The 13,390-nt window shown below is 35.5% G+C and overlaps 1 protein-coding gene across 1 annotated transcript in view; it reads left to right on the top strand.

Annotated features, from left to right (window-relative positions):
* LOC136416652 (adenosine receptor A2b-like) overlaps window positions 1-13,390 on the top strand; it is a 31,527-nt gene that overhangs the window by 14,346 nt on the left and 3,791 nt on the right. Inside the window, exon 2 of the mRNA XM_066401924.1 lies at window positions 3,287-3,890. Coding sequence (XP_066258021.1) covers window positions 3,479-3,890 — 412 coding nt within the window. The 5' untranslated portion in view covers window positions 3,287-3,478. The remainder of the gene's footprint in view (window positions 1-3,286; window positions 3,891-13,390) is intronic.

The raw sequence follows: 13,390 nt of genomic DNA, 5'->3' as shown, positions 1-13,390 counted from the left end.
CCTGGTAGTGTGGGACTCCAGTGTTTCAGACAATTGCCGATTACCACTAAAACCTCTTTTCTCTCTTTACCCCGAATCCCCCCGGAACCGCCTTTTGGTATTACTTCAGGGGGAGAATAAGTTATACCTAGGTTTGTGGATTCTGTCGATCCGAGAGGATTTGTTGTCTTGAGATGATTCTTCTTGCTGGCTGGTCCTGGGTGGGTTCGTCTCCTGGTTATCAGTTGTCCAATAACTGGCATCTTAGCCCTTTCTGCGGGATGGCATCTTGGATCGTAGTGCGTTGCTCTCTTAATCAGCTCATTTGGATGTCTTAGGGCTCCTCGGAGTACTCTTTTAAAATTATCAACTACCATGCTCAGTCATATACGTCACTTATATGTATAATTTTGTCATTATAGAAGCTCACATCCGAATTGAAAGTTCCCCATATTCCAATAGAACAGACGAAGACCACAGGAGGGGGAAACGAAATGGTACAAAACGAGAAACTTTGATTTTAAAGTTTTGGAGTTTTTAAGACTTCACGCACTAAAAAGACTACAACCAATAATCTGTATAGAAACCTCCTTGTTTATAGAATTTGTCGACAGACATTCTTGCTTGTTTTCCCCTTGTGTCTCGTATTTAGATGTAGGTTCTGCCGTGTTTTTCCCAGACAAACGGGAGTAATATAAAAGTAATGTAAAAGTAAATGTAAAAGTAATGATAGAGATGAAGCGTAAAGCAAAAATTTTATAAACAGAGTAACTGCGCATGCGTTTAATTTGATTAGCGAACGTCAGCAATTTTTGAAATAGTAAGTCCTGCACAGCGAAAATGCCCTGAAAGACTGTTTTCCGAGGTTTTCATGGCTACAATTTATGATTGTCGCGACAGTCCATTTGTGTGTTCTCTGGCCTTGAAGCTAGAATCGAGCGGGAGTAAAAGCAATATTTTTGACTAGCGCTGTTTAAAAAAATACTCTAGATTTAAGATACAAAGGCAGGAAACATTTTTTTCTCCTTAGAGAGTACAAGTTTTTTCCTACGTCATTTATAGAAAATAGAACTTTTCTTCCTCATTTTACCTCCCCATAATGAGGAGTAATTTTTTTAGAAAATATTTTCTTCCTTATGAAGTTAAAGGATTTTCCTCCATACGCATGATAAATAGCTAAATATAATTCATGCTTCTTTTTTAATAAAACATAACATTAGTCGTAACAGAAGTTAAACGGAGCTTTCTCTAGAGGCGTGCTTCCGTATAATTCCTTCCTTTTACTCCATCAGATAGATGTTGATGACTTCCGATTCGCGTTGGGCCTCAAATTATTCCCGGGAGTAAAAATAGCACTTTTCTCCTCTGCTGTGCAAATATTGTGTAAAAACAGTATTTCTTTCCCGGAGAGTGATAGTGCTGTTTTCTTTAGGCAAATAAGGAGGGGACATTTTATTTTTTGTTTACGTCGCAGAATAACATAATTTACCTTGCTCTGTATTGACATAAAAAATGCATGTGCTGCATGGCAGTAACTTAGAATCGCCGAGGATATTTTAAGAAAAAACCTTAACTTGGTTCATCCCCAGGGAGGTTCGGGACGCCCGGTATAAACCGAAGTACTTACCAATATCCCGGCAAATATTTGTGTAAAAGACTACAACTTTATTATTTCATGATGGATCACCCTGTACTTAGATAGCAGCAACTTTGCAATATTACGTTCATAATTATGTTCTATATTATGTGCGACGTAGTACATTATAATTTTGGTTATTGCAGTAATAGATATGAATTATGAATCTAATAAGCTCTTAATAAATCATCATCAAAAACATCTAACGAATTCTAACCGGAATAGAGTGCTTCAATAGATTAGATAATAATTCTCAAAGTGTTATTCATACATACTTACATATCAAATTGCATATACTTGTATGTATCACGAGCTCATATGATAATTAATAACTTTATGAGGTAATAACTGTCTCATCTCTCCTCTTCTCAAAACAATATTTTGGAATGATAAACACATGCTCGCGAGTTGAGACTGATTTCTCCAATTCCGAAAACGTACTATGATCATTGTAAAAAGTAATTATACAAAAAAACTCAAGCAAGCGTCGAAATATCAGGAATTCAGATATAAATAAGATAAAATAAAGTATGGGAAAAAACCTTTGAAAATGCCCCAATAGAACGGTGAGAAGGGGGAAAGAAACGCGATAGTCTTCTAACGTATAGAGGGTTCAGAATGGTAAAGTTGTGACGATTGCCGTTTCATTCTTGTTTGAATTTGTTGTAGTTTCGGTTATTCTTATTATGCGTGTGCGTTATCTTTGCAATCTGTTCTTTTGCCCTGCGTGCCCGCTCAAAAATGTGAATAATTATAATTTCATTAGTATTGGATTGGCGTATGCTCAGAAATTTTGGTATACAGAGTGGTAGGTCTGTACAAAATTTTGCTGTTTGTATGTATCGTTTAGTTTTTTCCGTTACATCTGCCCTAAGGATGCATCCGTGGTCTAACAATGAATACATACGTATATTTTTTGCGCAGTTTTGCATAGTTTTTGTAAGTTTTTGCAGTGATTCATTCATTATCCCTTGGTTTACGGGGGTACATTTTATGGGGAGTGGTGATTTGCAAGTCATGACGTTGTTTTTGGCATTTGTTGCATTTAACCAGTTGTTTGTCGTCTCATGCATACCGGTCAAATAGGTTGCGTCGGCTGCATGGACCAGGAAGAGGTACCGGTGACTGATTCTCTATTATCCCAAATATTCCGCCCAAGAAGTGGAGGGTACGGTCGTTCATCAGTTTCTCGTATGTGGCTGTCATCAGTCTCATCGTGGTAGTTAGTGTGCTCCTTTGACTAGAAATGGTTTTTTCATAGAACCTAATTTAGACTCAGTTTTTCCAGATGTTTTAGAAACAAATCATGAATTATGTCTAAATCAACCCCTGTGGCTACAACGGAATGAAACGCTGATATCCAACGATCTAAGCTATTTTTTTGTATTGCTATAGTGATGGCGAGGTGTAACTTGAAGGATGCTATTATTTTTTGCTTTGTCAGCAATTGCTAAGCTTTCCGGTTCCTGAATTGGCAGGAACCGTGTACGGAGGACAATCACCGTCCTCCAATTACGCTTCTCTGTCTGCTGCCAGTCTTTTTTTAAAGCTCACCCGTTATATCTGCAATGGCAGGAACCGTAAACGTAGGACAAGCAACACCCTAAGTTTACGGTTTACCGCTTACTGGCAGTTTTTTTTAATGATCACTCATGATTTTATTTATTGCAGATGCCCGTCGTTCTGCACAACCTGCTCAACTTTCCGAAAATGGAATTTGGTTAAAATCGCACCGCCTCTCAACTCTTTCCAGCCCCCAAGGAATGGAAAGTAGCAGCTCACAGACAGCGTCCCGTCGAGAAATTCCATCCTAAAATCCAGAAGAAGAGTGGCGCAAATAGCCTCCTTACCCACAAAGGAAAAATGAACGCAACACCTTTCAGAGCTACGAATACTTCCCATGACTATCAAACAAGAGAGCTGAACGTGTCTTATGTGGTTTCGGAAATTGTAGTGGCCGTTTTGGCAGTGGCGGGTAATGCTTTGGTTATTTACGTGTTTAGAAAGGAAAGAAAGCTAAGAAGAAGGACCAACTATTACATCGTGTCACTGGCTGCAGCCGATTTCCTCGTAGGATTACTGGGGATACCTTTTGCCATTATGTCCTCCATCGGATTACCGAACAATCTGCACGCATGTTTGTTTACAGTATCATTGTTAGTTGTACTGTGCACAATCTCGATATTTTGCCTGGTAGCTGTGTCGGTTGATAGGTACTGGGCCATTTTGCATCCCATGGGTTATTCCAGGAACGTGCGAACAAAGACTGCTTTAGGTAAGTTGATTTTTTGACTAGTGAATAGGAAAATAGTGTATTATATGCAGGTCATGCCGAGGGTAACGTTTTATAGGAATATTATGGCACTATTGGAGCAAAATTCCTATTTTTTTTCAACATGATATTTACGAATTAACGCATGTTTACCAACTCGGGCACGTGTAATGGTCACGATGAACATGTCTGGTCCGCTGAAAGTTCACGAGAACCCCTGAAGGACTTCGCCCACACGTACTTTTTGGGTTAAATGTATATGGAAGTTTATTTGGCCATCCGAAAAGGGGATTTGCTCTGTGTTAGGACTTACCTTACGGATTACATCAATGACAATATTTACCTCAGCCGCGTGAATAACTTTTGGTTCCAACAATATGGTACTCTGTCACATAACGCTAGCAGAGTGCCTGATTATTGGTTTGTAATATTTCCCGGTAGAGTCATTTCAAATAATGGAAACATACGTTGGCCGGCACGTTCACCAGATCTTTCACCATTAGATTATTATTTATGGAAAATTATGAAAGATCTCATTTATAAATTTATGCTCATCGATAATGAGCTGCGAAGGAATATCATTACAGCTTTATGGGCTAAAATAAGAAAAGATATTTTAAGATCAATGCAGAATTTAAGAAGACGCATAGGGTCTGGAACTGGAGGGTGAACCCTTCGAATATCTCTTACACTTTTGGAAAATTGAAAGCTGTGTTTAATAAAACCATCGACGCCACTGTCTTGTATGAGGTTTTGAAATATGGAACTTTTTCCATCACCCTTGAAATTAAGGATTCAATTCTGACGTAATCAGAGGCGCATTTGAGGCGAATCTCACGAGGTGAACTCTATATAATTTTTTTCTTTTTAGGAAATTGGTAATTTTATTTGAAGCCTATCGACGGCACTGTTTTTTATGGAGCGTTGTAACCTTAAACTGCCTAAACACCCTTTTAAATCGACATGATCAGAGAACTTTTTTGTAGCGTGACTCAAAACTAATAACTGATAATGCCCAAACTAACGTTCCACTGGCTTCAGATTGAACCGTGGCAAATGGATTGGAAACTTTCAGTTTCCGTCAATAATTGTGTTTGTCCAGTAAAGTGAAACTAAGTAACATTAACTTTTCAAAAAATAACTACTTTTATGAAAAACAAGAATTAATTGTCACGAGACCTATTACTACGCTCCCATTCCCGTGTAAATCCCATGAAATCACTAAGCCATGTAAGGAACTATAGCTCTATAGAACACGCTTTCAGTCAGTTCGTGTTTACATCCTTTGTGGGGAAAAAAGAGCAACACATTGCGTGAATAGATGCATTAAGGTGTTGCCACATAATAGACCTTCTGTGGCTCTCATTTTACAACTTCTGGGTCTGATTACTTATAAAATTTGCCATATAAACAATTCGTACACGCCATAAAAAGATGCAATCGCTCTTTTCTTGCAGTTTCACATGGAGCAAATAAATTTAAATTTTGCTCTTGTACTGAAGAGGAAAACAAGTTTCAAGTAAATTGAAAGTGCAGTGAAGTATAGTCAAATTGCTTTCGCTATATGCTCAGGAATTTAAACTTCTATCTCAGATTAGCATCTCTTTATGAGATTCCTAGCGGAGATTTGGGTAGTTTGGGGTAAGGTTAAAAGGGTTGTTACTGGGTATTTCCGCCATTTAACGAACTCTTGTTGTCTGTTAATTTATTGCCTCACAAAGTTTTATTTTGTAATTATTGAGTGCATCCGTGTTCGTATTTTCCGGAAGGAAATCAGGGTGCAAATGACCGTGTGGTTATTATGTGAAATGGGTGAGAAATTTACGAATTTAAACGTAATCATCCAACAATTATTATTGCGTTTACTGAAAATTAGATTTCGCATTGCAGCGACCTTTTAAAAGGTGGCCAGAGTGGTCAAAATTCCTTACAGCCCATTTTTTGGATCTGTAGTTAATTTTCATTTATGTTTAAAATATCGATTTTCGGAATAACAATTCTTGGTTCATAAAGGGTGATCATTAAAAGACCTCACGTAGGCGTTGAAATATCAGAGGCATGTCTTAGACAGATTAATCTGTTAATCTGTTGCCAATTAGGCTTTTGGTGGTAAATAGCAAATGGTTTAATCAACGTCCTACATTTGCGGTTCACCGTCTACAGCGGGGTCTCTTTTAATGATTACGCGTTACTTGTGAAATGTTCAGAGATCTAATATTGCCATGTATACAGGGTATCCCAGAAACATTGGTACAAATGAGCCTAGTGTGCTAGTAAAGCTATTTTAACTAGTAAAAAAATAGTGCGATTTAATTAAATATGCCTTATTAAAAAATTGCACGTTTTCATTCTATAGGATGTTTAAATTTCTGTTTATATGTAAATTGGAAATAAATCTAATATTTTTTTAAACTTACTGATTTGAATTTTCTTCTACGGGGGCCTTGGGTGCGATACACTCATTTAAATTACTAACCTGAACTAACCTTTTTTATGAAGGATGTAATATATCATAATAGAGAGATTTCAGAGAGCGATAACACTCTACAAAATAATAAAAAATTGTTAACAAATCAATGGGTACCATTTTCGATATATAGGGTTACATTTTCAATAGTTTTTATAATTTTATTTTCGTTTAGATTTATTTTATTTTGAGAAATTTGACACATTTGCTTAATTGCAAATATCTCGAAAACTGTTAGAGATGCCAGTTTTTTGGCAATAGAATTTTTTGGGGTAGAAACGTCCAGAATTTCAGCGCAGAGGGAGAATTCATAAAAATATTAAAGCGTATTACACCAAATGGAGGTATTATATAAGCAATGATTTGGAAGTATTATACAAGGTGTCCCAAATAAAGTGAGTTCCATTATGTGGTGGTGCCCCATCCTGCTGAAACCACATGTTAGCTACAGTAGCCAGTGGTACATCTTCAATTATTTGTGCGATATTTTGCTGTAGAAACTCTAAATATCTTTCCTCAGTAAGTGTTCCGTCAAAAGTTACAAATATCATATGTCCATTAAGAATTTCAAGCCATACATTAAAGCCCCATTTGACTTGATGTCTCAATTCCCGGTTCATTCGTGGATTTTCGTCAGTCCAGTATACGTTGTTTTTCCTGTTAAATATTCTACAATTTGTGAAATGTGTTTCGTCAGACCGTAAAACTCTAAGAGGAAATTCAGGATCTGCTCTAAATTTTCTCAAAAACCAATTGCAAAAATGAAGTCTCCTTTCAGTGTCACCATCTCTAAGACCTTGGCTAATAGTATGTTCTCGGTACGGTTTAAATTTATTTTTCTTTAGGACCCGATAAGCAGTTGATCTAGGTGTACCAATATTATATTCTATTTGACACAGTGAGATGCGAGGGTTTTCAACAACACTTCCAACAACATAATTTTCAACATCTTCATTAATCCTGAAGCGTGTGAGCGTGAGCGTGAAGCGTGTTCTGGTTTTCTTTTCAAATGATCCATACTTAAGTAGATTCACTACCTATTAAATATTGTGTGCCCAGGTTGACGCCTCTCTGGATACCTCTAGAGATACACATTTTGAGCTCTATCTGCATTTCTTCCACTTAAAACGTAGCAGTCATTAATCTCCAGCTTTTCTTGATTTGAAAACCGTTCCATAATTTTATTACTTGAAAATTTCTGCCGAATGAAAGCGTAAAACTGATAAAAATGAAATAGAAAAAATAAAAATTGACCTCAAATACAACAATAGTGAAGACTTTTTGTTGACATTCGTTGCATGTAACGAAAGTATCCATAGCAACACTAAAGCACTTGTTTCTAAGCCTACTAAGGTGTAAAAAGTTTTTATTTATTTTTCTTACTTTGGTAGGTCCAAGGGCACCTTTGTAATACATGGTTAAAAAAACTTTTTTTTATTGTCTATTCGATGGCACCAAAATCCAATATGGCGGCCATAAGAAATAACAAAGTTGGATATAATTTCTCGAAATCTAGAAGGCCTGGAAAAATTCGGAAAACGCCATTCAATTGGCAGTTGTCGATAATAAAGAACTGCCAAATTTGGTATAATTTACTCAAACAGTGTACTCATAATTTATGATTTTCGAAAATCGCAGTTTTCAGTTTTTTGCTCATATTTTGACAACCCCTGTGCATATTTTGAAATTTAGAACATTTTCTGAATGGGCACAAAAATGCGCTTCTTTTTTCTAATTTGAGTCACCTTGTATCTCTTACCGCTTCCATAATCTCCATGGAACTCACTTTATTTGGGATACCCTGTATACGCAAGGATTTTGACCGAATCGATCAAATTTCGTGTTTTCATGAAAATTCGATAAACAAAAAACGCCACTGGTTTTCATGAGAATTAAAATACTAATCGATTAGAGATATATTTAAGCTCTGTAAAGGTTCGTTGTAATTTGAAACTTATGCGTTAACACACAGTAAAAACATAGGCGGACCGAACAGAATTTTCAAGCGAGAACATCAAATTAATTATGTAAATTTGGTAAACCTCAGATCTTAGAAGTATGTAGTAGGGCAACGATTTAGCATATTCTGGTTGCTGTAGGGGTTCGCTATAATATAAAAATTTTACATTTGACATGTAAATGCCTTAGCAACCAAAGCAAGAATAAAAAAAAGGAGTCCTGTCTAAAAACTTTGTGATTCATCTATGATGTATATTGAGCACAATAAGCAGGTTAGATATGAATTTGTTTTGTTCGGAAGCCCCTTCCCTGTTGATCCGCCACTGAAAAGACATAACACTTGTCTTTTGCTGTAAACACTCCAATTTATTACAAGTTTCAAAATTGCACATATTATACAGGTATAGGTAGATCTAGAAAAGCTGAAGAAGTAATGTTTAGAGACTTACAGCCAACGTATTGGTAATATTTACTGAACTCAATACTACAAGAACTCTTTTCTTAATAATATATTTAAAATAATAATCAAAACTTCGCAAATCTAGGGACAGCACTGAAAATCTGACAACTCAGGCGGTACATGACAACTAACGTCACTCTATTTGTAGCCCTGATATTTTTTAAACAAAAGAACGGTGCAACGTTGCCATTTATATGTTTCACACTAATTCAACCTGGACAGTAAGTTTTATCATATTTTCTAGGTAATTGATGATTATTTCCCTAACTTCAACGATTTCTATCATTTTACATTTTAGTTTCTCTACTTTTTCGATGGAAATATAATCAAAATATTTTGATATAAATTCTTGCAAATGATGTCGTTTATATTCTCATACTGCCGCGTCCATATATTCTCCCGGACAGCTCACAAAAAATAGGTAAACTGGGACAATAAAATCAAGTTATGCGCTAGGAAATAGATTCATAAAAGATATTAGAGTGTCAGCCCTAAACTTGATCTGCGGTTTTATCTCTTTGGTCCTTTTACTGTTCACAGTTAATTGATCGCTATCGGCCCCCACCACTCTAAGCAATATTGCTTCTAGCAATTTGTGACATCGAGAATTTTTTGATACTTTAAGATTTAAAATTGTTTAAGACGATTAATCTACGTCATATCTTATAGAGATCAGTTATATGCAGTCGGATGCACATGGTGTATGATATAAGATTCATGGAAACAGATCGATATGTATCTGGATCGAAACGAAGTATTGGAAAAGTCGTTTAAAAGAGATACTTATTGAATATTAAACTGAAGGGAAGTCCTGCTGGTTCATTTTGGTTTATAACGAATTTGCTTTACACAAGATATTAGTATGCAAACACTTACAAGCTTTATGATATTAAGGTTTGAATTGGTAATTTCCTTCCCTCTGCGGATCTCAGAAAAGCAGTAATTTTGGTTCAAATGGGGAAAAACAAAAGGACAGGGTTCTGGATGATGTACACAATTAATCTTGGACTATATTTGCTGGGTAGCTCCTGACATGAAGTAACGTAAATTTAGATTTGTCTCCTTAGTGCTGCACGCAAGTGAGAATTTACGATGTTGTCTACATCCTCATATTCTCCTGCCTACACGCTGAAAACAGATTTTTTACACAGTTTACCAGCGTTGTTTTAATTAACATAAATAATAAAAGTAAAAAATTAGTTGTTTAGCTGCAGTGCTCACTTGCAACAGTACACCCCAGGGTTCTAAAGTTACCCCTGCAATGTCACATTATGTTCTTGGGAGAGTTAACAGCTTTGTAATTTGTCAAGGTCCTGCAGAATAAAATCGCCAAGCTGTAAGTATGATGCAAGGCTTAATGGTTTTGGCTAAATTACTGATATGTAGTTCTTGGTAGTGATTTATGAGCCAGTTTCGGGAATCAAATTGGCCAAATGTAATATTATTATTAGACTAGCGTTTTTTGTGTCTAAATTTAGCCTCTTCATGATCATAATTTGTACATACTACGTGTACACGAGTAGGTAGATTTCATGGATACTCATAACTGTCCGTAAAACTATACCATATAAACATTTTATAGGACGGATGCACTGTCTATTCGCAATGTGAAGTCTTAATATGAGTGTCAAAGAGATTTTCGTCTCAGTTGACGAAACTCATTTGATCCCTTTTACTACGAGAGGAAGGAATGAAATTATCTTTTTATACGATATTCTAAAGCTTTAGCATAAAATAAAACTTGAAAATATACGTTTTTACCATCTTCGTTCGGAAAAGTAGGGACGAACCCAGGATATTTTAAGATATTGAGACATGGGCACTCGAAATCTTAAGTCAATGAGGAAATATCACCCTGTAGTTTTTTCGCGGTTTTCATGTAATATTCATGTAAGCTCACTAAAAATACATTTTCCTCTCTTGACTTTTTTGTGCCTCGTTTTCGCTTGCAAATCCATAGTTTAATCGGAACATTTTGTTTTCGGATGAAGCGTTGTTTACCAGAAATGGATATTTTAACAGCCATAATTATCATGTTTGGTACGAAGAAAATCCTCATGCAATGCATGTAACAGGCCACCAACATGTTTCATTTAAATGTCTGGGCAGGAATTGTAGTTGATGAATTGATTGGCCCATTTGTGTTACCACCGCACTTAAATGGAAATTACTACTTAGGTTTTTTACGCAATACTCTTCCAGGACTTCTAGAAGAAGTTTCACTAAATATCAGGCATGAAATGATATTTCAGCAAGATGGTGTACCGACTCATTTCCATGAAGAAATAAAAAAAACATATGAACGAAGTTTACTCTGAACGGTAGATAAGTAGAGGTAGATAAGGAACCCATTGCATGGCCGCCTCGCTCTCCAGACCTTACATCCCTAGATTTTTTCTTTGGGGTTACCTAAAAAACCTTGTATGTTACCCCCAAGGAAACAGTGGAACAATTATTTCAAAGAAATTTCGATTCTTGCCGTGTTATTCGGAACACTCTGGGTATTTTCGAATTAGTGCGACGAAGTATAACGAGACGGAGTAATGTCTGCATCGAAGCAAAAGGTTGTCAGTTTCAACATTTATTGTAATTTTGTTACCGCTTATTAATTTAAAAAAATCTGTTTTTAATGGGTTTATCTAAATATATGAAAACCCCAAAAAAACTATAGGGTGATATTTTTTCTGAAAAAAAACTTGCTCGCTGGGTACGTCTCTGAAAATTCTGGATCAAATTTAATCGGTCCAGTAGATATCTGATAATTGTTTTAATAAACCGGAAAAATTTAATTAAAATCAACTAAAGTTTTTTTAAGCCATTAATAAAAAATTCTTTTTTTTTAAACTTAACATTCTGTATCTCGGAAACGAAGCATTTTCGGACCCTTGTTCATTTGAATTTTTTCCATATTTTGCTGAGCGGAATCTCCTCTAGGCTTTTGTCACTTCGACTTTGAAACACCTTGTAAATTTGGACCAAATTTATCTCAAAGAATCTATAATAACCTAAAAAATTTCTAGCAGAATGAATAACTTAATAAGTGGCGTACCATGTCCAAGTTCAAGCCTTTACTGCGGGAAAGCAGGTTGCCGTGGAAAACAAATTTTAAAAATTTATTACTCTTAGGGGAAACTAAATGTGTTTGTCAATTTTGATACAAATTGGGTATGCTTTATAACCTGAGACATTTCGAGCTGGATGACGTATCAAGCAAAGGCACGCTATGCCCTCAAATTTGTTGTGTGAGAATGGAAATTTTAAGAATTTGCTGCTTTTAAAAGGTATAAGTTCTCTTTCTCAATTTTGATACAAATTTACCTTTGTTTATGCTTAATAAGCTGAGACACTCTCGACTACATTACTTAATAAACATTAGCGTACTATATCCAGCTCCAAGACCGTCGCTGTAGAAAATCAAGTATTAGAGAAAAATTAAAATTTATTGCTTCTAAAAGAGGCAAGATCTGTTTTCCAACTTTGGTACAAATTTGCCTTTGTTCGTGCTTAAAAGCTGAGAAACTTTCAGCTCAATTACTTAATGAACAATGGAGTGCTATGCCCGGAAGCACATGTATTGAAAAATATTAAATTTATTTAAGAGAAGACAAATTTTAAGAATTTGTTGCTTTTAAAAGAGAGAAAAAACCTGTTCTGAAAAAATTTGTTCCTTCAAATTTTGAGAATTTATTACTTCTAAAAGAGACAAAGTGTATTTCTCAATTTCATCACAAATTTACTTCTAGGTATGTTTAATGAGATGAGAAACTTTCAGCTGAATCATTTAATAAACAGGGGAGTCTTATATCCGCTCCACGGCTAACTTAGAAAGATGAAATTTAGGTTTTTTTCCTCAATGCATATAACAAATATATATTAATAAATTATGGTAGATTTAAAATCCCAAGTTATTTAATTGGGCTGAAAAATTCGCAGTTGTATCACTTAATAAACAGTGGCGTACTACGTAAATAACCTAATTATTCAATGAATTAATTTAGACTCTATATCGATCCTAGACATTTTATTTGAGGGTGAAGACCTTGGAAATGCATTTAAGCAAAGACTAGGTTGAGGCATTTTTACCATATATGTAGTAAGTGATTTCAAACTAAAAGGGAATACTGGCAATGCCGCTCTATTTGGAACATGACAGTAGTACGATAATAGTCTGGCAATTCACCTTATACTATTGTATGTTGTTCGAAATGTTGCCGGTTTTACTGAAACTTTTTCCTTAGTATCAAATCATAGAATCCACCTTCTGGAATAGTCAAATTGGTTTTTTTTCAGTCTTGATATGAATAATAAATAACACACACTTTTCGATTATAGATATTTCTATATCTAAAAATTTGCGTTTTTGTAACTTTGCACGGAAGTTTTTGCTAAATATGGACATAATAACGAAAGACCTGGAAATTATTCAATTAGGTGCCAAGACAAATCATCAGAGCTTCCACACACAAATGCGACACGAAATGGAACTTCCAATTTATTAGTAATTCGAGGCGGTAACGCATTTTAAGTTTCTACGAAATTGATGGGTTTGGCTGCGGAAATATGATAAGGCATTGATAATCATCACTTGCAAGTCGAGGGTGGAAGAAAAATGCCCCT

The sequence above is a fragment of the Euwallacea similis genome, chromosome 24, assembly GCF_039881205.1.
Source record: "Euwallacea similis isolate ESF13 chromosome 24, ESF131.1, whole genome shotgun sequence".
In the NCBI taxonomy this organism is placed as follows: domain Eukaryota; kingdom Metazoa; phylum Arthropoda; class Insecta; order Coleoptera; family Curculionidae; genus Euwallacea; species Euwallacea similis.
The sequence above is the reverse complement of the archived record's forward strand: the minus strand, read 5'-3'. Positions and strand labels throughout refer to the sequence as shown.